A 17,248-nucleotide genomic window follows, 5' to 3' on the forward strand; every position below is an offset into this window, starting at 1 on the left:
TGAATGAAATAGAAGAAAGGGTATTTACATATATGTACATCATGCCATAAAGTGTGTTGAATGTATGCAAGCTTTTAATACGTTAAAATAAGATTAACAGTTTATCGATAGTGCTCGAGGTTCTGACCCCTGATGCAAAGGTCAGCCTTTCTCACAGTGGTGACGTCGGACCTGTGGAAAGAGCAGAAATACTTAGAAATGTGATCTGACAGTTTTTTCACCACTAGATGTATCTTGCCATTTCACTATGTGACAGTGACACAGCTTCAGCTGTGACAGGCACAACAACCAGCCTGCACGCTGACAGACACACAATCACCAGATGGATAAATCATGCTTTCCATGCTTTACCATGAGAGCATACATATATATCAGTAATAAATCCAAACTAACAAGACTGTTTGGTAACTTCACAAAGATATTTTTAGCCTCTGCAGTAAATAAATGCTAACCAGCTTTAACACTGGAAACAAGCAACATTAGCTCCACAGTAACACAACACACAGTCTACAGTGTTACAGTCAAAAACATTTTTTTAGCTGTAAAGCAGATATTAGGCTAACTCACCGTCGGTTTGGAGTCCTTTCAGCTCCTGTTAGCTCTCGCCACCTCGGAAAAGCAGCTCGCAGCTCTGGTGTTCACCCTCATTTTCTTCGCCATGCATGCATTTTCAGGAATAAGCAGTTGTTTCATTATTGGTGGTTGTTTTATCCAGCCGCTGTGTCCTGAATATTATGATGTTATCTCGATAAAAACAGCTTTGTTTTCCCGAGATAACGAGAAAAATAAGTTACGAGAAACGAGCGTTGTAATCTTAAGATAACAACTTAATTATGCCGTTATCTTGAGAGTACGACGCTCGTTTCTTAAACACCTGGAAATATGTTGTTATCACAAGAAAGCAGAGAAAATATAATGTATGGAAACACTTCCTTTTAGGGCTTTGTTACTATAGCATGTCTACCAAATATGCATAAAAAAGTCATACTATACTATTTTGTCCAAAACAGCAAAACAAACAATTTTATGTCCTTGAAACCAACTTCAAAATTTCATATTATTGTATAATAGGTTGTAAAATATAGAAGTATAGCTTGTCTGAAAATTATCCTATTATGTAAAAAAACATCATCGTATGGCACATCATAAAAACAATTCCCCAAAAACCTGAGAAATAATAATAATAATAATAATAACACCAACAATAATAAATACACCAACATCCATTTTTTATAGTCAAAATTGTTGAAATATTTATTTAATTGAAAGACTTTATGTCAACTCAATAAGACATTTTTAAAACCTTTAAAAAAAACATACTGGGGAGGGGACAACATACATTTCGCTGATAAAAGAAAGAAGGAAACAAACTGTGAAGAAAGTGCTTTTTTTCTCTTTGCGTGTTTTGAAATTAGAACATTCGAGTAATTCCTTGACCTTTGACCTCTCCACAGCACTGTGCTGAGTTTAAAGGGTCTCTGGTAAAATACCTTCACCTTCTACTTCCTGTTTTCAGTCAGTTATTCCTGTCATGACATCACTGTATGAGCCCTGATTGATCTGTCCATGTAAAAAATATGAAGGACTTCTGACTCTGATATTTACAAAAGTAGCGGCTGCTTGCCTACCTGCCGTAACGCGGACACTCAAAGGTGTTAATGAGGATTCACCTTTCTGAAAATCATCCAGTGCTGCTTGTTGGTCTGTTTGAATTGAGGAGTTTTATTCCTGTAAATAGTGTTTGAAAAAAAACCCAGAGAAATTAACCTTTATTCCCTATCCATTTTTAAGATAGAAAACATGTTTGCCCCTGGTCAACATGATACATGAAGAGTTCTGATCCAAAGTGAGAAATCCAAATTAATTTGACACCAACTCCAATTTATTCAGAGTTATTTTAATTCCTTCTTGTCACCACTAGAGGTCAGCAAAGGTCCACAATTACTTAACATTGCCTCACACTTTCATTAAGAGTACAGTGCCTAATAAGATAATTTTTATGAGTAGAATTAGTCGTGTGCTCTTAATAACAATAACAAATAATTGATGTATCCTAAGTTTTTTTCCTGCTAATATCAGCAATTAATTGGTTTGAAATATGTAGGATGTTTCTCCCAAAATGATAATTTGTTCCTTAAATTAACATGACTTTGCAGAGGACCGGTTAGATATGAAAAAATCAACATTGAGTCATCAAATCAAAAATGTGTTGTTTTTTTTTATTTTAGGTTTCTCTAATTCATGCATGCATTTGACTTTCAACCTATTAAATGTCAGTGTTATTAACCAAAAAACCTGATCAGAAATGACGAATTATAAACAGAAAATCCAAATTGTTCCATAAAAACATTTTAAATGTTTGTTTTTTTATTATTATTTCTATTAATTAAGGCCAAAGAAAATAAGCTATTAAAAAGCAAACAAAAAAAAAAAACAAAATCGACATTCACATTTAAACTTAACATAGAACGAAAAACTGTTAAACCTTGTATGATGCTACAGAGAGCATCCATTTTGTAAATGTTGAGTGCGCTAATTAGCGATGTGAGTAAATGATTTTTAATTTTAGGACACCAATGAATCAGTTTAAGGAATAAGTTTAAATCTTTTCCCTCCTGAAAAAAGTCAAAACCTTTACAGACTTAAATTAAACGTTGATGTTTCAGTTCAGAACTCTTCATGTGGAATAAAACTCCTCAAAGCTTCACTTCTAATGTGACTGATTGAAACATATCAGACCAAAATGCAGATGGCGAAGCACAGCATGTCAATGTGCTTCTGCCTGGTGTAAATCCTTTATTTATTTTTTAATATAATCTTTAATCATATATTTCTATTATTCCATAATATGCTTGACGTGAGAGTGTTTCACTCAAGATAATACAATGCTTTTTTGTTTTATTTTTATATTAGCAAATATTCAAGAGCAAAACATTCTTGAATGTCTCGTCATATACTTCTAAAAGAGAAACAAAATAAATTAAATCAGTTTCTTTTTGTACATACTTACATGATATGAATTTATGTATTGTTTTGCTTCAGTTGAAGCGTGTTTGTATGTAAAAATAAACGGAGTTAAAGGCTGCAGCTGTTAGCTATTAGCACACTGATTTCCCGCTGAAATGCGACGGACGGATCGTAAAATAATGAATAAAAAATGTAACACAAAAACAAAAAACAAGCTAGCATGAAATGAACGTTTAGTACCTCGCCGTAACATTGAAGGACAGCTGCGATTCCCCCCCTCTGACCCCACCCTCGTATCAAAACATATCACGCTCTTTGTAATTGGTTGATATTGTAAAATATCATTTTTGCCACAGTTTGTTTTGTTGTTGTTGTGGAAATATCCTTCTCAAAAAATAGCCTAAACTTTTTTGAGGACATGTTAAAAAACAAACAAAAACAAAAAAACAAACAAACAAGCAACTTTCAGCAAATACTTAACAGGAAAATATTAAAGTGAGCCACACACAATTTGAAATCCAGAATCTTTGTTAACGATTGTCCTTTTCCGCCTCCGGGACGCATGATTGCCATTTTTCGTGGGACAGTCAGCACAAATGGGAGAACTTTGTTGCTCTGGATGAGAGCGGCTGCACTTCCTCTCAGGCTTAAGTGCACCTTCACCACATTAAAACCACAGTCTGGACGCTAATCACCTAAACACAACCACATCATTTTGGGAGCTAGTTGGCAGCAGCACATAGCCTGAGGGCAAGTGCTGCCTGAGAAAGGTAGACTACTTACTTTCTCATGCGTCAGACTCTGGTTTCATTCTTTTCAGTCGCAGGAGCAGACTGTCTTTGCATTTTCCTTTAAAAAAAAAAAAAAGAAGCTTTTTTCACCTCCATATTGTCCTCCACAGGGCGCTACATGTTGTAAGCCACGTAAATGGGGTCCAGCTGGTCGGCCAGGAAGCCATCACGCAGGTGCATGCGCTGTTTCTCGCCACGGGAGTTGATAGGGATAACCCCGATGTCGACCACCACCACCACGCCCACGATCAGATAGTGCTCCTCCAGGACCACGTTGGTGACCAGGGGGACCAGATCCAGGGCCTCATGCTCTGAGCCATCCAGCTCCACCACCACCACCAGCAGGTTGGTCCACGTGAACACAGCGCTGGGAGACACATAAGAAGAAGAAAGAACATGACCAATGTCCCTCAGGGATCTCTGTTTTTTTGGGGTTTTTTTATGCTGTTGGATTGTCACGTGTATTTAAAACCCAGCAATAGAATAAGCACAATTTTTATCATGTTTTGCAGAAATGCTGATCTAAAACAAAATTGAAAGATCTTACAAATACTGCTGGAATTGGCTGCATTTGTGTTAGTTTATGGTGATTATTGGACGTTGTAGACTGTTTGACTTTTACAAAAATGAACCTAATTTTGAACAGCATTTAGATGGATATTGCACAACGGGTTGAACTGTAATCAGTCTTCTTTGTGTAATAATGAAGCTGTGTTAGGCCGTCATCACACAGAGGTCATGATGTCATTGCGTCTCATGTCAGCGTGCTGTTGCTCCTCACCACTCTGTGATGCTCTTGTGCGTCCTGATGACAGAGGTCTCGATGTCGATGGGGTGGTAGCGCATCCCTCTTAGCTCCATGGCTTCCTCCAGAGCGCCCACCACATACAAGGCATCATGACGCTCTAGACACAAACAAGTTTGAAACGTATAACTTCTGACGATACCTTTTTGAAATGTATTGAAAGCTGTCATTTTTCATATGTTACAAAAAAATAATCATCTCCTCCCAGATATGAGGAATAAAAAAAGACCAATAAGATGTTTATAAATAGAGAATATTTCTGCAAGTGCTTTGTGTTTTTCACTGTGCTGTCATTTTGGCCTGAACACTATCATCAAATCCTGTGTATCCTAGATATTTCATCCGGCCTGGGAACTTCTCGCTCACAATCATGGCTGAATAATTAAGACTTCTAACTTAAAATCAAACAGATTCCACCTACACAGGTTTAAGTCCTCTTTACAGTCCTCTTTATTTCAGACAATCAAAAGTCATACGATATGATATATTTTTGGGCGTTCAGTATCTAAACATACAACTATTTTAACACCAACGATATAAACAGTATAATACAGCATTAAGTAAGATGTGTTCTAGGGATGTCCTGATCATGTTTTTTGGTCCTGACCGCAACCAGAGTATTTAAATGTTTAGTATCCTAGGCTGCAGAGTGCACACTTTGAGTTGGCTTCTCTAAGTTATTCAAATCAATCCAATGTATAATCTTTGCTTGACAACATGAATAAATGAAAAGCTTTGACATGCATTAATATTATTTTAATTAAATTATTATTTAATTAATTTATCTATTTATTTATTAAAAAAAAAAAAAAAAAAAAGACAGACCCTCCCTTTAATCTTTTTGGCTCATCAATGTCTCGAGTATTTTCCAGTGTTTGACGCTCTTACCTGATGAACAGTATTCCCTTGATTGTTTATTTTTGTCATCTTTACATCTTTTGCGCGGATTATGCTTCATCAATACATAAGCCATGCTGGCTTTTTTCTCACGTGGTAGTATAGTATGTAGGCTACTTGCAGTGGCTTGGTAAGTGCTGTCTGTCTCTCCTCCAAGCTGGGTGCAGAAACACCATGCGCTATACGTTATCGCAAAACACATATTTTCTTACACTGAGCTGAAATTAAACAAGTGCTCATAACTTTGATAAATAACATAAATAAACAGCTTCATACTGCGTTTTCATTTACGGTGTGAGGTGTTTTGTGGCAATTGGGGCTCAGCCCCTGCTCTGAGACACATGGAGCTTAGCAGAGGAAAGAGACAGACAGCTGAGAGGAGGAGAGTTGACGAAGGGTGCACTCCGCATTGGTGTGCATTTAAGTAGAAACATCTATGTGACAGCTGACATAAAACAAAGTACCGGATCATTTTATAAGTTAAATGTAGCCGATCCCGATCTGTCAAAAAAAATTCCTTAATTAACTCCAATCTGATGTTTGAGATTGGATGAGGACGTCCCTAATTTGTTCACATCTGAGAGGAGATTTCACTCAAACAGCATTTAGACCATCACACAATTCTCCAGTGAAACCCAGAAATATGGTTGCCTTCGGGGTTGGCACCACTTAAAATCAGCCCCAAAGCTGTGTAATCCTTCTCTCTGTTGCATGAGAACACTAAATGTCAGTGTTAGCTCCATCAATCACACATTCACATTATTCAAACAACTGATCAATCTGGTCCCGCCCTCACCTCCACTGGCGTCGGTCAGTTCGGTCCTGCGGAGGAAGCCCAGGTATCCAGTTCGTGCCCAGACCGTTTGTGTGTCTCCGAAGCTCAGTCTGGAGTTGAAATGGTCGGACTGCAGCGCCTCGTCTCCATAGACAGTGAAGTAACCGCTGGCGTTGTGGCCGCTGTGGACCCAGATCTACAAAACATACAGTCAGCTGTTAAACCACGTGGAGCAGGTGGAGCTCTTGTTTGCTTAAGGTGTTAACACCTGTTGTTCTGCTCTAGTATCTCATGTGTAACTGAGTGAATCTGACTCATAAAAAACACATGATGGGAAGACAATATAACTGCTCCTGCAATGACTGATTTTTATCTGCTATTCATTTGTCAGTTATACTTTCAGTTAAGCAGTGACTTGTTTTTGTCTTCAAAGTCACTGACAAACTCTTATTTTTCATTGATTGTTGAGGATGTTTGTTTTTTGTATTTTATTGATTTGTTTATATATATAACTATTGTCACATTTAGGTCAGGAAATCAAATGACTGAATATAAAAAAATAATTTAAAAAATAATGTAACTAAACAAGAAAAAAAACAACAACAAACAAACAGATGTATATTTGTACACTCATAAACTCCTCCTTTAACACCAAAACACGTAGCAGGATTTAGGGACAAATTTTAATTTAATTTTTTTCTAAGCTACATTTTAAAAATGACTAATAAATCTACCTTGTACCTTGCTTATTTCTAAATTAAAATCCAGCTTCCTTTTGCCTCATTTTTAATGATATTAGAAGCTTTAGGAAGCAGGAACAAACAAATGTTTTATTTAATAAACTTCTTACATGATCATTGGATGATTAAAACTATTGTTGTTTAAATGTTGTAATTTTCTTTCAAGTCACTAGTTGCTTAATTGAACAATTATTTTAAGGAGTAATATAAAGTATTGCCCTCATTTGCTATGTTTGCTTATAATGTTTCTCATTTTCTAAAATGTTCAGAAGTATATTCTAAATATTGAAAAAACTGTTTTTTCTTTCTAACAATGACTAAATAAGTGATCGCAACAGTGACTTTAGTCAGATCAAAGTTTTACCAAATTTATGCGTAGTACAAACAGTGTAGGAGACAGGGAAGTACAATCTTTCTTTCACTGATAAGTACTAAAGTCATCTTATAGTGTGCTGTCACAATCTTTGTTTGTATAGAAAGTGATTTGTAGACAAACCTCGCCCAGATGTGACTCTCCCATTGGTCCCTTGGTCTCTGGGTTGGCGATGATGATTCGGACCCCCGGCAGGATCTATTACGAAAGCAGAGACAAAAACATCAACATTTAAATCATTTAAACATTTTCACTGCAAGGAGAAAAATAAAACAAAATGAAATAAAATAATAAACCCTTACCTTCCCAGACTCCATCAGAGGCAGGCTGTGTGGTGACCCCCTCTCTACTAGTCTGACCCTGTAGAGGAAAAAAAAATGAGCAAAATCTGCAGCATTAAAAAAAATGAAATCTGTATACCAAAAAACAATGTGAACACAGATCCATGGAAAAAAAGGTTGTTTTAATTAAAGGGCATATATACAAATAATTGCTTGTAAATTCAACATTTAAAGGGTTTATTTAAAGGTGTACAATACAGTAATTGTCGGTTACAACTTGCTAATAGTTTTTCCAGTGAAAGTGAAAGTGTGGCCAATTCACTTTTGGAACAAGCTTTGCCCGCTTGGTGTTTTGCCTTGCAATATTCGCGTTTTTCTTGGCTCTGTGTCCATGAATTTCGTAGCTTCCTCTTGGATGACTGCTGCTTAAGATCTAACATCTGGTCGCAACCTTTTTTCATGACCTCACATTTGCGCTGTGCCCAGAAATGTCCTGAACATAGCATGATAAGAAAACACAGGTAGAGGGCAGAGTCTCTGCAAATAAATACACTGCCACACGTATCTAGTGGGCCATACGTGATTATTGAGAGGGTTCATCAGTCTTTACATTCTGTTTAAGGAAACTTACAAAATATATATATTTATACACTTTATGTATATTTGCTCCTCTCTCCTCTCAGATTAAAGTATTTCACATTTCAATTTTTTTTCTTTAGTCAGTAGTTTAGTAGCAGGATTTGATATCCATGTTGCATGCTATACACTTGAGAGCACTGTGACCTGCAACTTTTGGGACAAACATAGAAACTTTTAGAATATTCATGCCTGAGATTTAATTTGAAATGAAAGTACAAAGAATGTTGGGCAACCACCCCCCAACAATAATTATACTTTTATCCTAACAGCTAAAAACAAAATCATGATGTTGATTCTCAAAAGGAACCTGACAGGAGGAGTTTTTGGGATCATAAAGGAGAAATACGAAGCGTCTCTGGTAGAAACAGGTCTGCTTAAATCAGCAGTGATTACATGTAATCATACACAATGACAGTTATATTTATACACAGCAGGACTGAGCAGCCTGGCTGCCTCATGCACTGTGACTTCTCTGGGGAAAATGACAGCGGAGCGGTCGCAGACTGAAAGCCATAATCATTTGCTGGATCAGAGAACAGAAAGCTGAAGTTTCACCAGACACACTGGGAAACTTTTTGGGAACAACTTCTGACATGTTTAAACTTAATTTTACAATCTCGGCTGTGAGCTGGTGTCTACCTAAGCCCGAGAGGTCTCAGTATTGTTCCTTTAATCCCACCGGACCACCTTGCCAGAAGATATTTGAATAAATGTAAGCCTTGCTTGTCATCCTGGAGTTGTTGTCCATCTCTGTTACCTGGAAACTGACAGTTTCACCACCTTTAGAGATAAAATTTGACGCTAATGTTGAGCCCTTGCGGCAATTTTTTAAACCTGCGGTTGGTTCATAAAGTCAGATTTCTCCCCTGAAAGCCAAAACTCTGGCAAAACAAATTCTGGAGACTCCCAAGTTGCTATTTATGGTGTCAGCCAGCATGAAATGTGACTCAGACTGGGTTTGATGGGTTTTAAGTGCATCTTTCTCCGACTGGAAGTGTTTTAGAGGCTGCGAGGGTGACAGCCAGGGCATCAAACTGACATGCCTGAAATCGTCATATTGTCTTTAAAAAACTTTTCAGCTTCTCATTACATTCAAACTTTTTACCATCTGCCAGGACTGAGGGCTCTTAGCTGTAAAACAAGTTATGTGCTGGAATAATGCACAACTCTACTGAGCACTGAATATATTCTGGGAGTGTTTGCTGAGTGGATTGCTCTCCATTCACAAACACAACTGCTGCCTCTCATTCAGAAACTTCACCTCATTCACACTGAAGCTGCCCAGAGGAGGCTGCAGCAGGAAATCCCACAGGAGCAAACACAAACTGTTGTGGGCGCAGAATATATTTCACTGATGGAAAACAGATCCATTTGGAGATGAAATTTCATACGAGAAAATACACACGCATGCAAATCCAAAAATCTGTATTTAAATCAAGTATTGTAAAATATTACTTGGATGCTGATTAGTAATTTTAAAGATGTTTAATAAGGCTTTTTTTAAGCTTTTGTTGTTTAAAGTTTTGATCTGATTGTGGCTCCAAAACAGAAGTTAGTAGATAACTGACATCTTGAGGAATCATCCTCTTTGTATCACAAATGTACAAAATCTAAAGAAACGGCCATCTCAAGACTAAAATAAGTGTCAATGATGAAAAGTAAAGGTAATGTTTGTTTTTTTCCGGTGAGTGTTATGGGCAGAGATTCTGTAAACCACATGATTTATCATCAGAAAGCGACAAAGAAACAATTACATAATGACTGATTCATCTTTGTTTTGACTTCTTCCATCTGTGAAAGCATCTACTTTGATTAGTTACTCGACTCTGGGTTGCAAAACAATGAATTAGCTAATTTGAGATGTGAGGTTTGTTAAACTCACCTGTCATGCCGTAGCGCTCTCATATCAACAAACACAGTCGTGGGGTCGGGTCCCGAGGTGCCCTGAGAAACACCACCAACAGCAGTTAACACTGCAGTCACACAATGTCCTCTTATACAACTAGTATCAAATGCTTAACAAAAACGTCCTCTACTACTACTGCTCCTACCAGTGGATGCTACTGTGCGTGCATTAGTGCTCAGAGAGACAAGCTTTCCCTCCACAGCAGAGGGAAGAGCTTTGGGTTTGAGAGCAAAGACGGGATCCTACAAGACCTCAACAACATTTCACAGAATGAAGGGGAGAACAATGTGAGAGCGACAGCAGTGGGATGATTTTTGAAGGAAATAAGCAAAACAAAACAGATTCAAACAAAAACAAACACATCTCAACATTAAAAACAGAAGGTTTTTAAATTCAGATTTAACATGCAAACAAAAAGTATTAACAGAACTGTCTTTTAGAGCAAAGAAAAGAGGGAAAAGTGATACCAAGCCAGGGAAAAGAAAGATGGGAAAAAAGGGGTGATGATGATGTGATTACATCCTGTAAATCCTGAAAAAAATATATACACATAAAAAAATCAATGAAATATGATTTGGCCTGTGCCTGGTAGTGTTTTTAATCAGTTAAATCTTTCTGTTCGGTGTTGACTGCTGTACGCCAAAATGTGAGTGCAAACTTCAAATCCAGTGAGAGAAAAAGAAAGAGATAAAGACCCCCTTTCCGACCTCTCTCTTCCTCCACCATCCCTCCATCTCCCTGCTTTCTCTCTCAGAGGTGATGAAAAACCTTTGCAGAGAGAAAGTGTACACAGAGCCCACCACCGGACACACAGCTGCATGCTGGGAGTCAGAAACCCACACACCCAGAGCACAAAATGGCAGATAGCATCATCTCCACAAGGTGGCTACATTTCTACCCTTGAAACTCCACCAGGAGATGAATATTTAGCAATTAATTCACATCAGTTTGAGAGGTGGTTTAAGAAGATTCTGTGGACTTTTGTGTAAGTGCAGATTTTTGGTATGACTCTGGATCACCTCTGGAATCTCAGCTTACCGCTAAGATGGCTGTAAGTCACTAACCTTTCAATAACAGTTTGTTTACTGCAGACCATGCCGTGTTATTTTAATTACAAGGTAGAACACAACAGCTTTCTTCAATTTTTGTACTCTTTGCTTGTTAATAATTTAATTTCCTTCGACATTATTGGACTCATGATTGACAGTTTCCAAATAATCGATGTAGTGGGGCACAGCGGGCTAGAGGTTCGGTTAGCTCACTTCTTTCCAACTCCACTCCTCCAGATTTTATTTCATTTTTTACATTTTGAATTTGTATTCTTCAGCCTCAAGCAATGCTAACTCACGTGCCAAAAAAATAAACAATTCTTAAATGCACTGCGACTTGCTCTATGAACATTAAGTCTCAATGCAGAAATGTCAAAAATCTATTAGAAAGTCAGTTTTGTAAGGCCAGGCTGTATGATCCTTACAGCTGAATCAGCTGAATAACAAAACTCAAAGAATGTAAATATCCGCATTGCGTTTATGTTCGAGATTACCTGTTGAGTTTTGGTGAGAATAGCTGAGGTTAAGCAATGGCAGATGAATACAATCTGATCAGCGCATATAGAGGGAAAAGGGACCTTTAAAAGAGCCACAACGCAAGTAAATTCAGATTTTTTTTTCAAATATTCATCATTACAAATATTTTAGGTTTTAAAAATAGAAAATGAGAAAAAATAAATCATGCAAAAAAAAAAAATGCAGCGCATAAATAATCTTCAATTATTGTTTTATAATGGCATCATAACCCTCTGAAGTGGAAAGGAGGTGCCAAGAGATTCCCGCCCTTATATGCAGTCATACTTTGGAAACACATGTAAACACACTTAGATGTGTAAAACAGATGGAGTTTCCCTTGAAGATGGTTTGCAGTTGGTCAATGGTGCAAATTTGCACGTCAAAGTTCATCAGAGTTAAATTAAATGCAAAAATACTGAGAAAAATAACTTCACCTCTGCAGCTGTTCCATTCAAATTTGTTGATTTTGGTCCAATATTTTACAATTTTGTGATAAATGCGGGTGTGACCAGGCCCTAACTTTAGTGAACCCAAACCCACTACACCTCCTGTCGTCTGTAACACCATTCAACCCAACAGGGAGGACTGGATACTCAAAATAATCCTTAAAAACGTTGATCTAAAGCCAGCTGATGAGTGATGTGCTGACAAGCAGTGGAGTGGAGGTGGGGGTGGTTGGGTGGAGGGGTTGATGGTGGTTCCCTACCTGGTCGGCAAGCTTTCCCAGCCTGTGAGGCTACAGCAGCAGAGAGGGGTGGAGGAGGAGGAGGAGGAGGAAGAGGAGGTAAGGAGGGAGGGCGGAGACAAAACCAAGTATGAGATATGTGGGCGGGGTTATGATTTAAACAAGAAAGGAGCAGGGAAGGAAGAAAAATGTCAAAATGGAAAACTCAAAGAAACAAAACAAGCAGTCAGAACTGAAAGATTTGTTCAGCCAAATGTTAGTTTAGTCATTTAAAGCTGCTGGAAATAGTTTGGTTAATTTAGATTACTGAGCAGTCACTCTGTAGACTGTATTAGTTGTTTTGCCGTAATATTAGTGTATACTGATGCCGTGCAGTTAGAAATCACTATTCCGCACAATTGCATTGTACTGATGATTTCATTATGTTCAAAATCTGAAACAATTTTTCAGTGATGTTTTAACTGAATTTAAACTTGAAAATAACTGAATTATCTAGCGCCAATCACAAGAGATCTTTCGATTCTTCTTGGCTTTTTTATAAGAAGCTAAAAGAAAAAACTTTGTGACATTACATATGAACTTGGGAAATATCCTGATTTCATCCACTTACGGTTGCAAATCATATCTGAAATGTAAAAGCAATGGTCAGCTTGAAATGGAAGGATGACACTGAACCTGGGAGACATACAGACAAAAAGCTGAATGCCCCAAAAAATTGTTTTTTTCGGATGAAAGAGAATGAATGTGGCTTTAACTTGGATGTTTTGCCCAACCACTGATGCTGTTATCCCTATTAACTTGTAATCTACTTACCCACAAAAAATCCCATTATTGTTGCAGGCTTAATACCCTGTATCTACAAGAAGTGTATTTATTCATTCTTGCATTAACATCCATGCATGTTTTTACAATTCAAAGCCAGATATGAACAGATTTCACATGCCCAGGAGATGGAAACATCATTCTTAAAAGAGGTGTAAACTTTCAATGCAAAACAGCCAACATTGCAGTTATATGGATTCTCCAGCTCAGCAGTGATGGGCTGACCTGCAAACCCCAAACTCTAGGGTAAGAAAATTCATTTATGGTCTTATCTGGGAACCAAAAGTAAGTCCACCATCCCCCGAAACACCTATTCATCAGCCAGACTTTCCTTTAAGAACAGTCCATTCTCTCCATGTTCCTAATCCACACAACAATTCCAAAAGAATTACCTACTTATATAAAATAATTTGGGAAATTATTTGCCATTTTAACAGTCAGACAAAGGAGGAAAACTTTGTTTTTCAGGCAGTAGTTTATAAAACAAGCCTCATTTATCCAGCCATGTGTGCAGTACTTACCAAACGTGCATTTTTGCTTTTAAAAAATGCTACTTTTTAAAAATGAACTGAAAGAGAACCTTATCTACGCTTTCTTCAATGCCAGACTGCAAAACTAAATTTTGTTTTGTTTTGTTTTTTAGCAAAAAAAAAAAAACCCTGCCTGTTTGGGGAGTACTAAGCATATGACTGGATAAATGGATTAAGTTATACAGTATGAGACTTAAATAGTTCTGCTGTTTTTAAATGTGGTTGCTAATTAAACATTAAATCAATCTTATTATTGTTTTCCATGACTAACATGACTTGCATGACTAACTGATAAACAAAATAGTCACTCTGTGAGTGAAGTACTCCTTGAACACATCCTGGACACAGACATACTGACTTTATAACTTTTGACTCCGGATAAGACAGCAAAACATTTCTTGTTCATGTAAATGACGCAATCTACTTAACCAGAAAATAAACTATTTAAAGCCGAATGCACGTAACACAATCGCAGACTAATCGTTGGTCATCATTTACAAGCAAATTAATGGCAAAATTGAGTTTCTATTGTCTTAATCCAACTGTGACAGAGTTAATATGCTACAAACTGTTTTTTAACCTTTGAGGCTAATAGATATTTAGCAAATACCAAAACAACCTAAGAGCTCAGCATCAGCTGAGTAAAAAAACCAAGAGGCTGTGGCCAACGTGTTTCATGAAGAGCAACAGCAGCTACTTTCTATACTGGGAATGCACAATTTCAGCAGTCATACCAGGAAACATCCTGAGTCTCTGGAAGCACTGAGAACCAGGAGCAAATCAAATGCGACTGACCTGCAGGCAGATCGCCAGGTTGACCCGGCAGCCGAAGGAGGTGCTGACAGCTCGAGGGTGGAGTCCAAGGTCCTTGAAGAGTTTGGAGAAGGACTGTGTCAGTGCTGTCCTGGGACGCTCTTCCGCTACAACCACACAGGTCCTCACCCGAGATAGGTCCAACCCTCGAGCCTGAAGTGGGACAAGGAGGTGGCAGTATAAGAAGCTGTTGTCTGACGTGAAGTATCTGTGATCCACTTCCTTTTATCTTTGCATGTCACTTTAATCTTTTCCTGAGTCTGTTAGTTAAAATTATAAAATGTGAATATAATACAAACTCTTCACCCCATGTACCTTCAGCGAATCGGTCTGCAGGCCAAGGCCTTTGGTGCAGAGCTCCATGACGCTGTAGGAGCAGAAAGTGTCACGGACTTTGTACTGACTGACGGCAGACAGCCAGAGAGCCGGGTTCACCTCCAGCTCAGACGGAGGGATCAGGATGGACTGGTGACCTGAGTACACACTGCACAGAAAATCCACACAAGAAAAAAGATGGGCAAGGGGGGATTATATTGTAGTTCTGATGCAATTAATTCTTCCAAAATGTAGAAATTTATGTTGAGTTTAAAATGCTGGCCATTGCATAAAGCAAAGTGTTTGTGTGCTCCTTTAAACTACAACTCTGACTCTTTCTCACCCATTCTTTTACATCTCCCCTTCCTGAATAAAATGGACATATAAGTAACACTACTTTAAAGGTCCAGTCTGTAGGATAAAGGTGTATCTATCGGCAGAAATGAAACAACATAAAATAAGTGTTTTTTTTGTATATGTGTACAATCACCTGAAAAATTTTTTCGTAACCTTAGAATGAGCCGTTAATATCTACTTTGGGAGTAGGTGGTCGTTTATGAAGATGTCATGTTGCACTGCTATTTTCTACAGTAACCCAAAATGGACAACATGGCTCTGAACAGGGCCATTCACATATAACCCACCATAGTTAGCAGCCCCTCTGAGATTAGCCAGACAGCATTGGAAAATCACAGATTTTTAATGTGAAACCACTTTCTTTTGTATTTTTACTGTTTTAGTCACTGGTTTCACTTGTTTTGGAGAGGAAGAGACCTTTGTGGTTCTTTGGCTCACAGGAAAAAAATTCCTGAATTATCTGGATCTTAAGTTATCAGAGAAAAAAAAAGTTTAAAAGCAAAGATTAGCAGGTGCTAGGTGATCAGCCCATCTCCAACATGCCAAACAGCATAGGAGAAACACTGATTTTTAACCTGAAACTGCTTTACGCAGTGTTTTTACCATTTTAAATCACCTGCTCCATTTGTTTGAGTGACAGAGACCTCTGTGGTTATTCGGCTCTTGGTAAAAACCTTCTAAACAATGAACACTGGAGGAATTCTAACTGGGAGGAGTTTTAGCTGGTTGCAATTTGCAACCCTCACCACAAAATGTCTCTAAATCCCCTAAATCTTACACACTGTTCCTTCAAGTTAAACAGTTTCATTTGGATTCACATTTGCCCACTCTTAGTGCAGTTGCACTGTTCTGTTATTCGGACCTGCAAAGGCACCAGAGGACGAAGCCCAGGCCGCAGTACGGATCCAGGCAGATGGCGACCTCTCTGGACGGGTAAAGCTCACACTGTAGCTTGATGGAGCGGCAGAAGGCACTGGTGGCTGTGTGAGACATCTAAACAGCAGATGAAGACATAACACACAGAAAAGAACCATCATTCCTGGATGCAGTACATTCATTTTATTTCACAGCAGTTTCCAGAAAGAAATAATGTTTTTAGTTTATGACAGTGAGGCAACAAGTGGAAATGTTATCATTGTTCTGTGTACCTCTGTGATCTTTCCTTTTTAAGCAGAAAGTGTTTCTTCAGCCTCACACACACAAAAAAAACCCCGCTGAAAATGATTAATTAACGAGAAATATGTCCACAGCTCATTGATTAGCATAACAAAACTGTGGATGCAGCGGTGACTGGATGAACTGACCATCTTGTTTTTCTCATTGTGTTTTGGCGCCGGCGCTGCCCGTTGTAATGTTCACACTCCAGCACTGACTGATTTGCTCATTAAGAACGGTGATTAAACATAATGGACAGGCAATTTAGTAGCACATGAGAAAAAATGCTGGCATTGTTTCCTCCTGCCCTGCATTTCCTCTTCACTGATTAGTGTGTGTTTTTCAGAGCGTTCATTAATGAGGCTTTTGTGTTGTTTTTTTTTAATGTGTATGATGCAAAATCACATAGCAACGGTCACCAATGGTGCGAACATTGTCAGAAGAAATATTTTGTGGCATACAAAGTGACCAGGAATGGAGGACAATTTTACAGCTATTTAACAAAGATCTATTAGATTCTACTATCAGGTGACAAAGAACTTATATATATATATATATATATATATATATATATGTCAACATTGCTCTGATTATAGTGATGACTTGTACACATGCTATGTAAATACTCCAATCTCCAATTACAAATATATTTATCATCCAGATTTGCTGCCCAAATCTTTCAATGACTTTTGTAAAGACAAATTTGCAAATCCATTCTCATTACACTAGACATTTTGATAACGTTTTTCCTCCTTTTTGTCATACCACACATAGCCAATTCTCATTCACTTATGAAGGTTCCCTGCTGTTGAATGCCTACCTGCATATAGGC

At 37.9% G+C, this 17,248-nt stretch overlaps 1 protein-coding gene across 1 annotated transcript in view; it reads right to left on the reverse strand.

Moving 5' to 3' along the window:
- Positions 1-2,508: 2,508 nt before the first annotated feature.
- The window catches only part of LOC121951317 (disco-interacting protein 2 homolog C-like), a 220,820-nt gene continuing 206,080 nt past the window's right edge, over positions 2,509-17,248 (reverse strand). Inside the window, 10 exon segments of the mRNA XM_042497594.1 lie at positions 2,509-4,125; positions 4,540-4,663; positions 6,257-6,431; positions 7,472-7,546; positions 7,651-7,708; positions 10,151-10,212; positions 12,446-12,475; positions 14,572-14,742; positions 14,905-15,073; positions 16,124-16,254. Coding sequence (XP_042353528.1) covers positions 3,873-4,125; positions 4,540-4,663; positions 6,257-6,431; positions 7,472-7,546; positions 7,651-7,708; positions 10,151-10,212; positions 12,446-12,475; positions 14,572-14,742; positions 14,905-15,073; positions 16,124-16,254 — 1,248 coding nt within the window. The 3' untranslated portion in view covers positions 2,509-3,872.

Source organism: Plectropomus leopardus, chromosome 12, assembly GCF_008729295.1.
Source record: "Plectropomus leopardus isolate mb chromosome 12, YSFRI_Pleo_2.0, whole genome shotgun sequence".
Classification (NCBI taxonomy): domain Eukaryota; kingdom Metazoa; phylum Chordata; class Actinopteri; order Perciformes; family Serranidae; genus Plectropomus; species Plectropomus leopardus.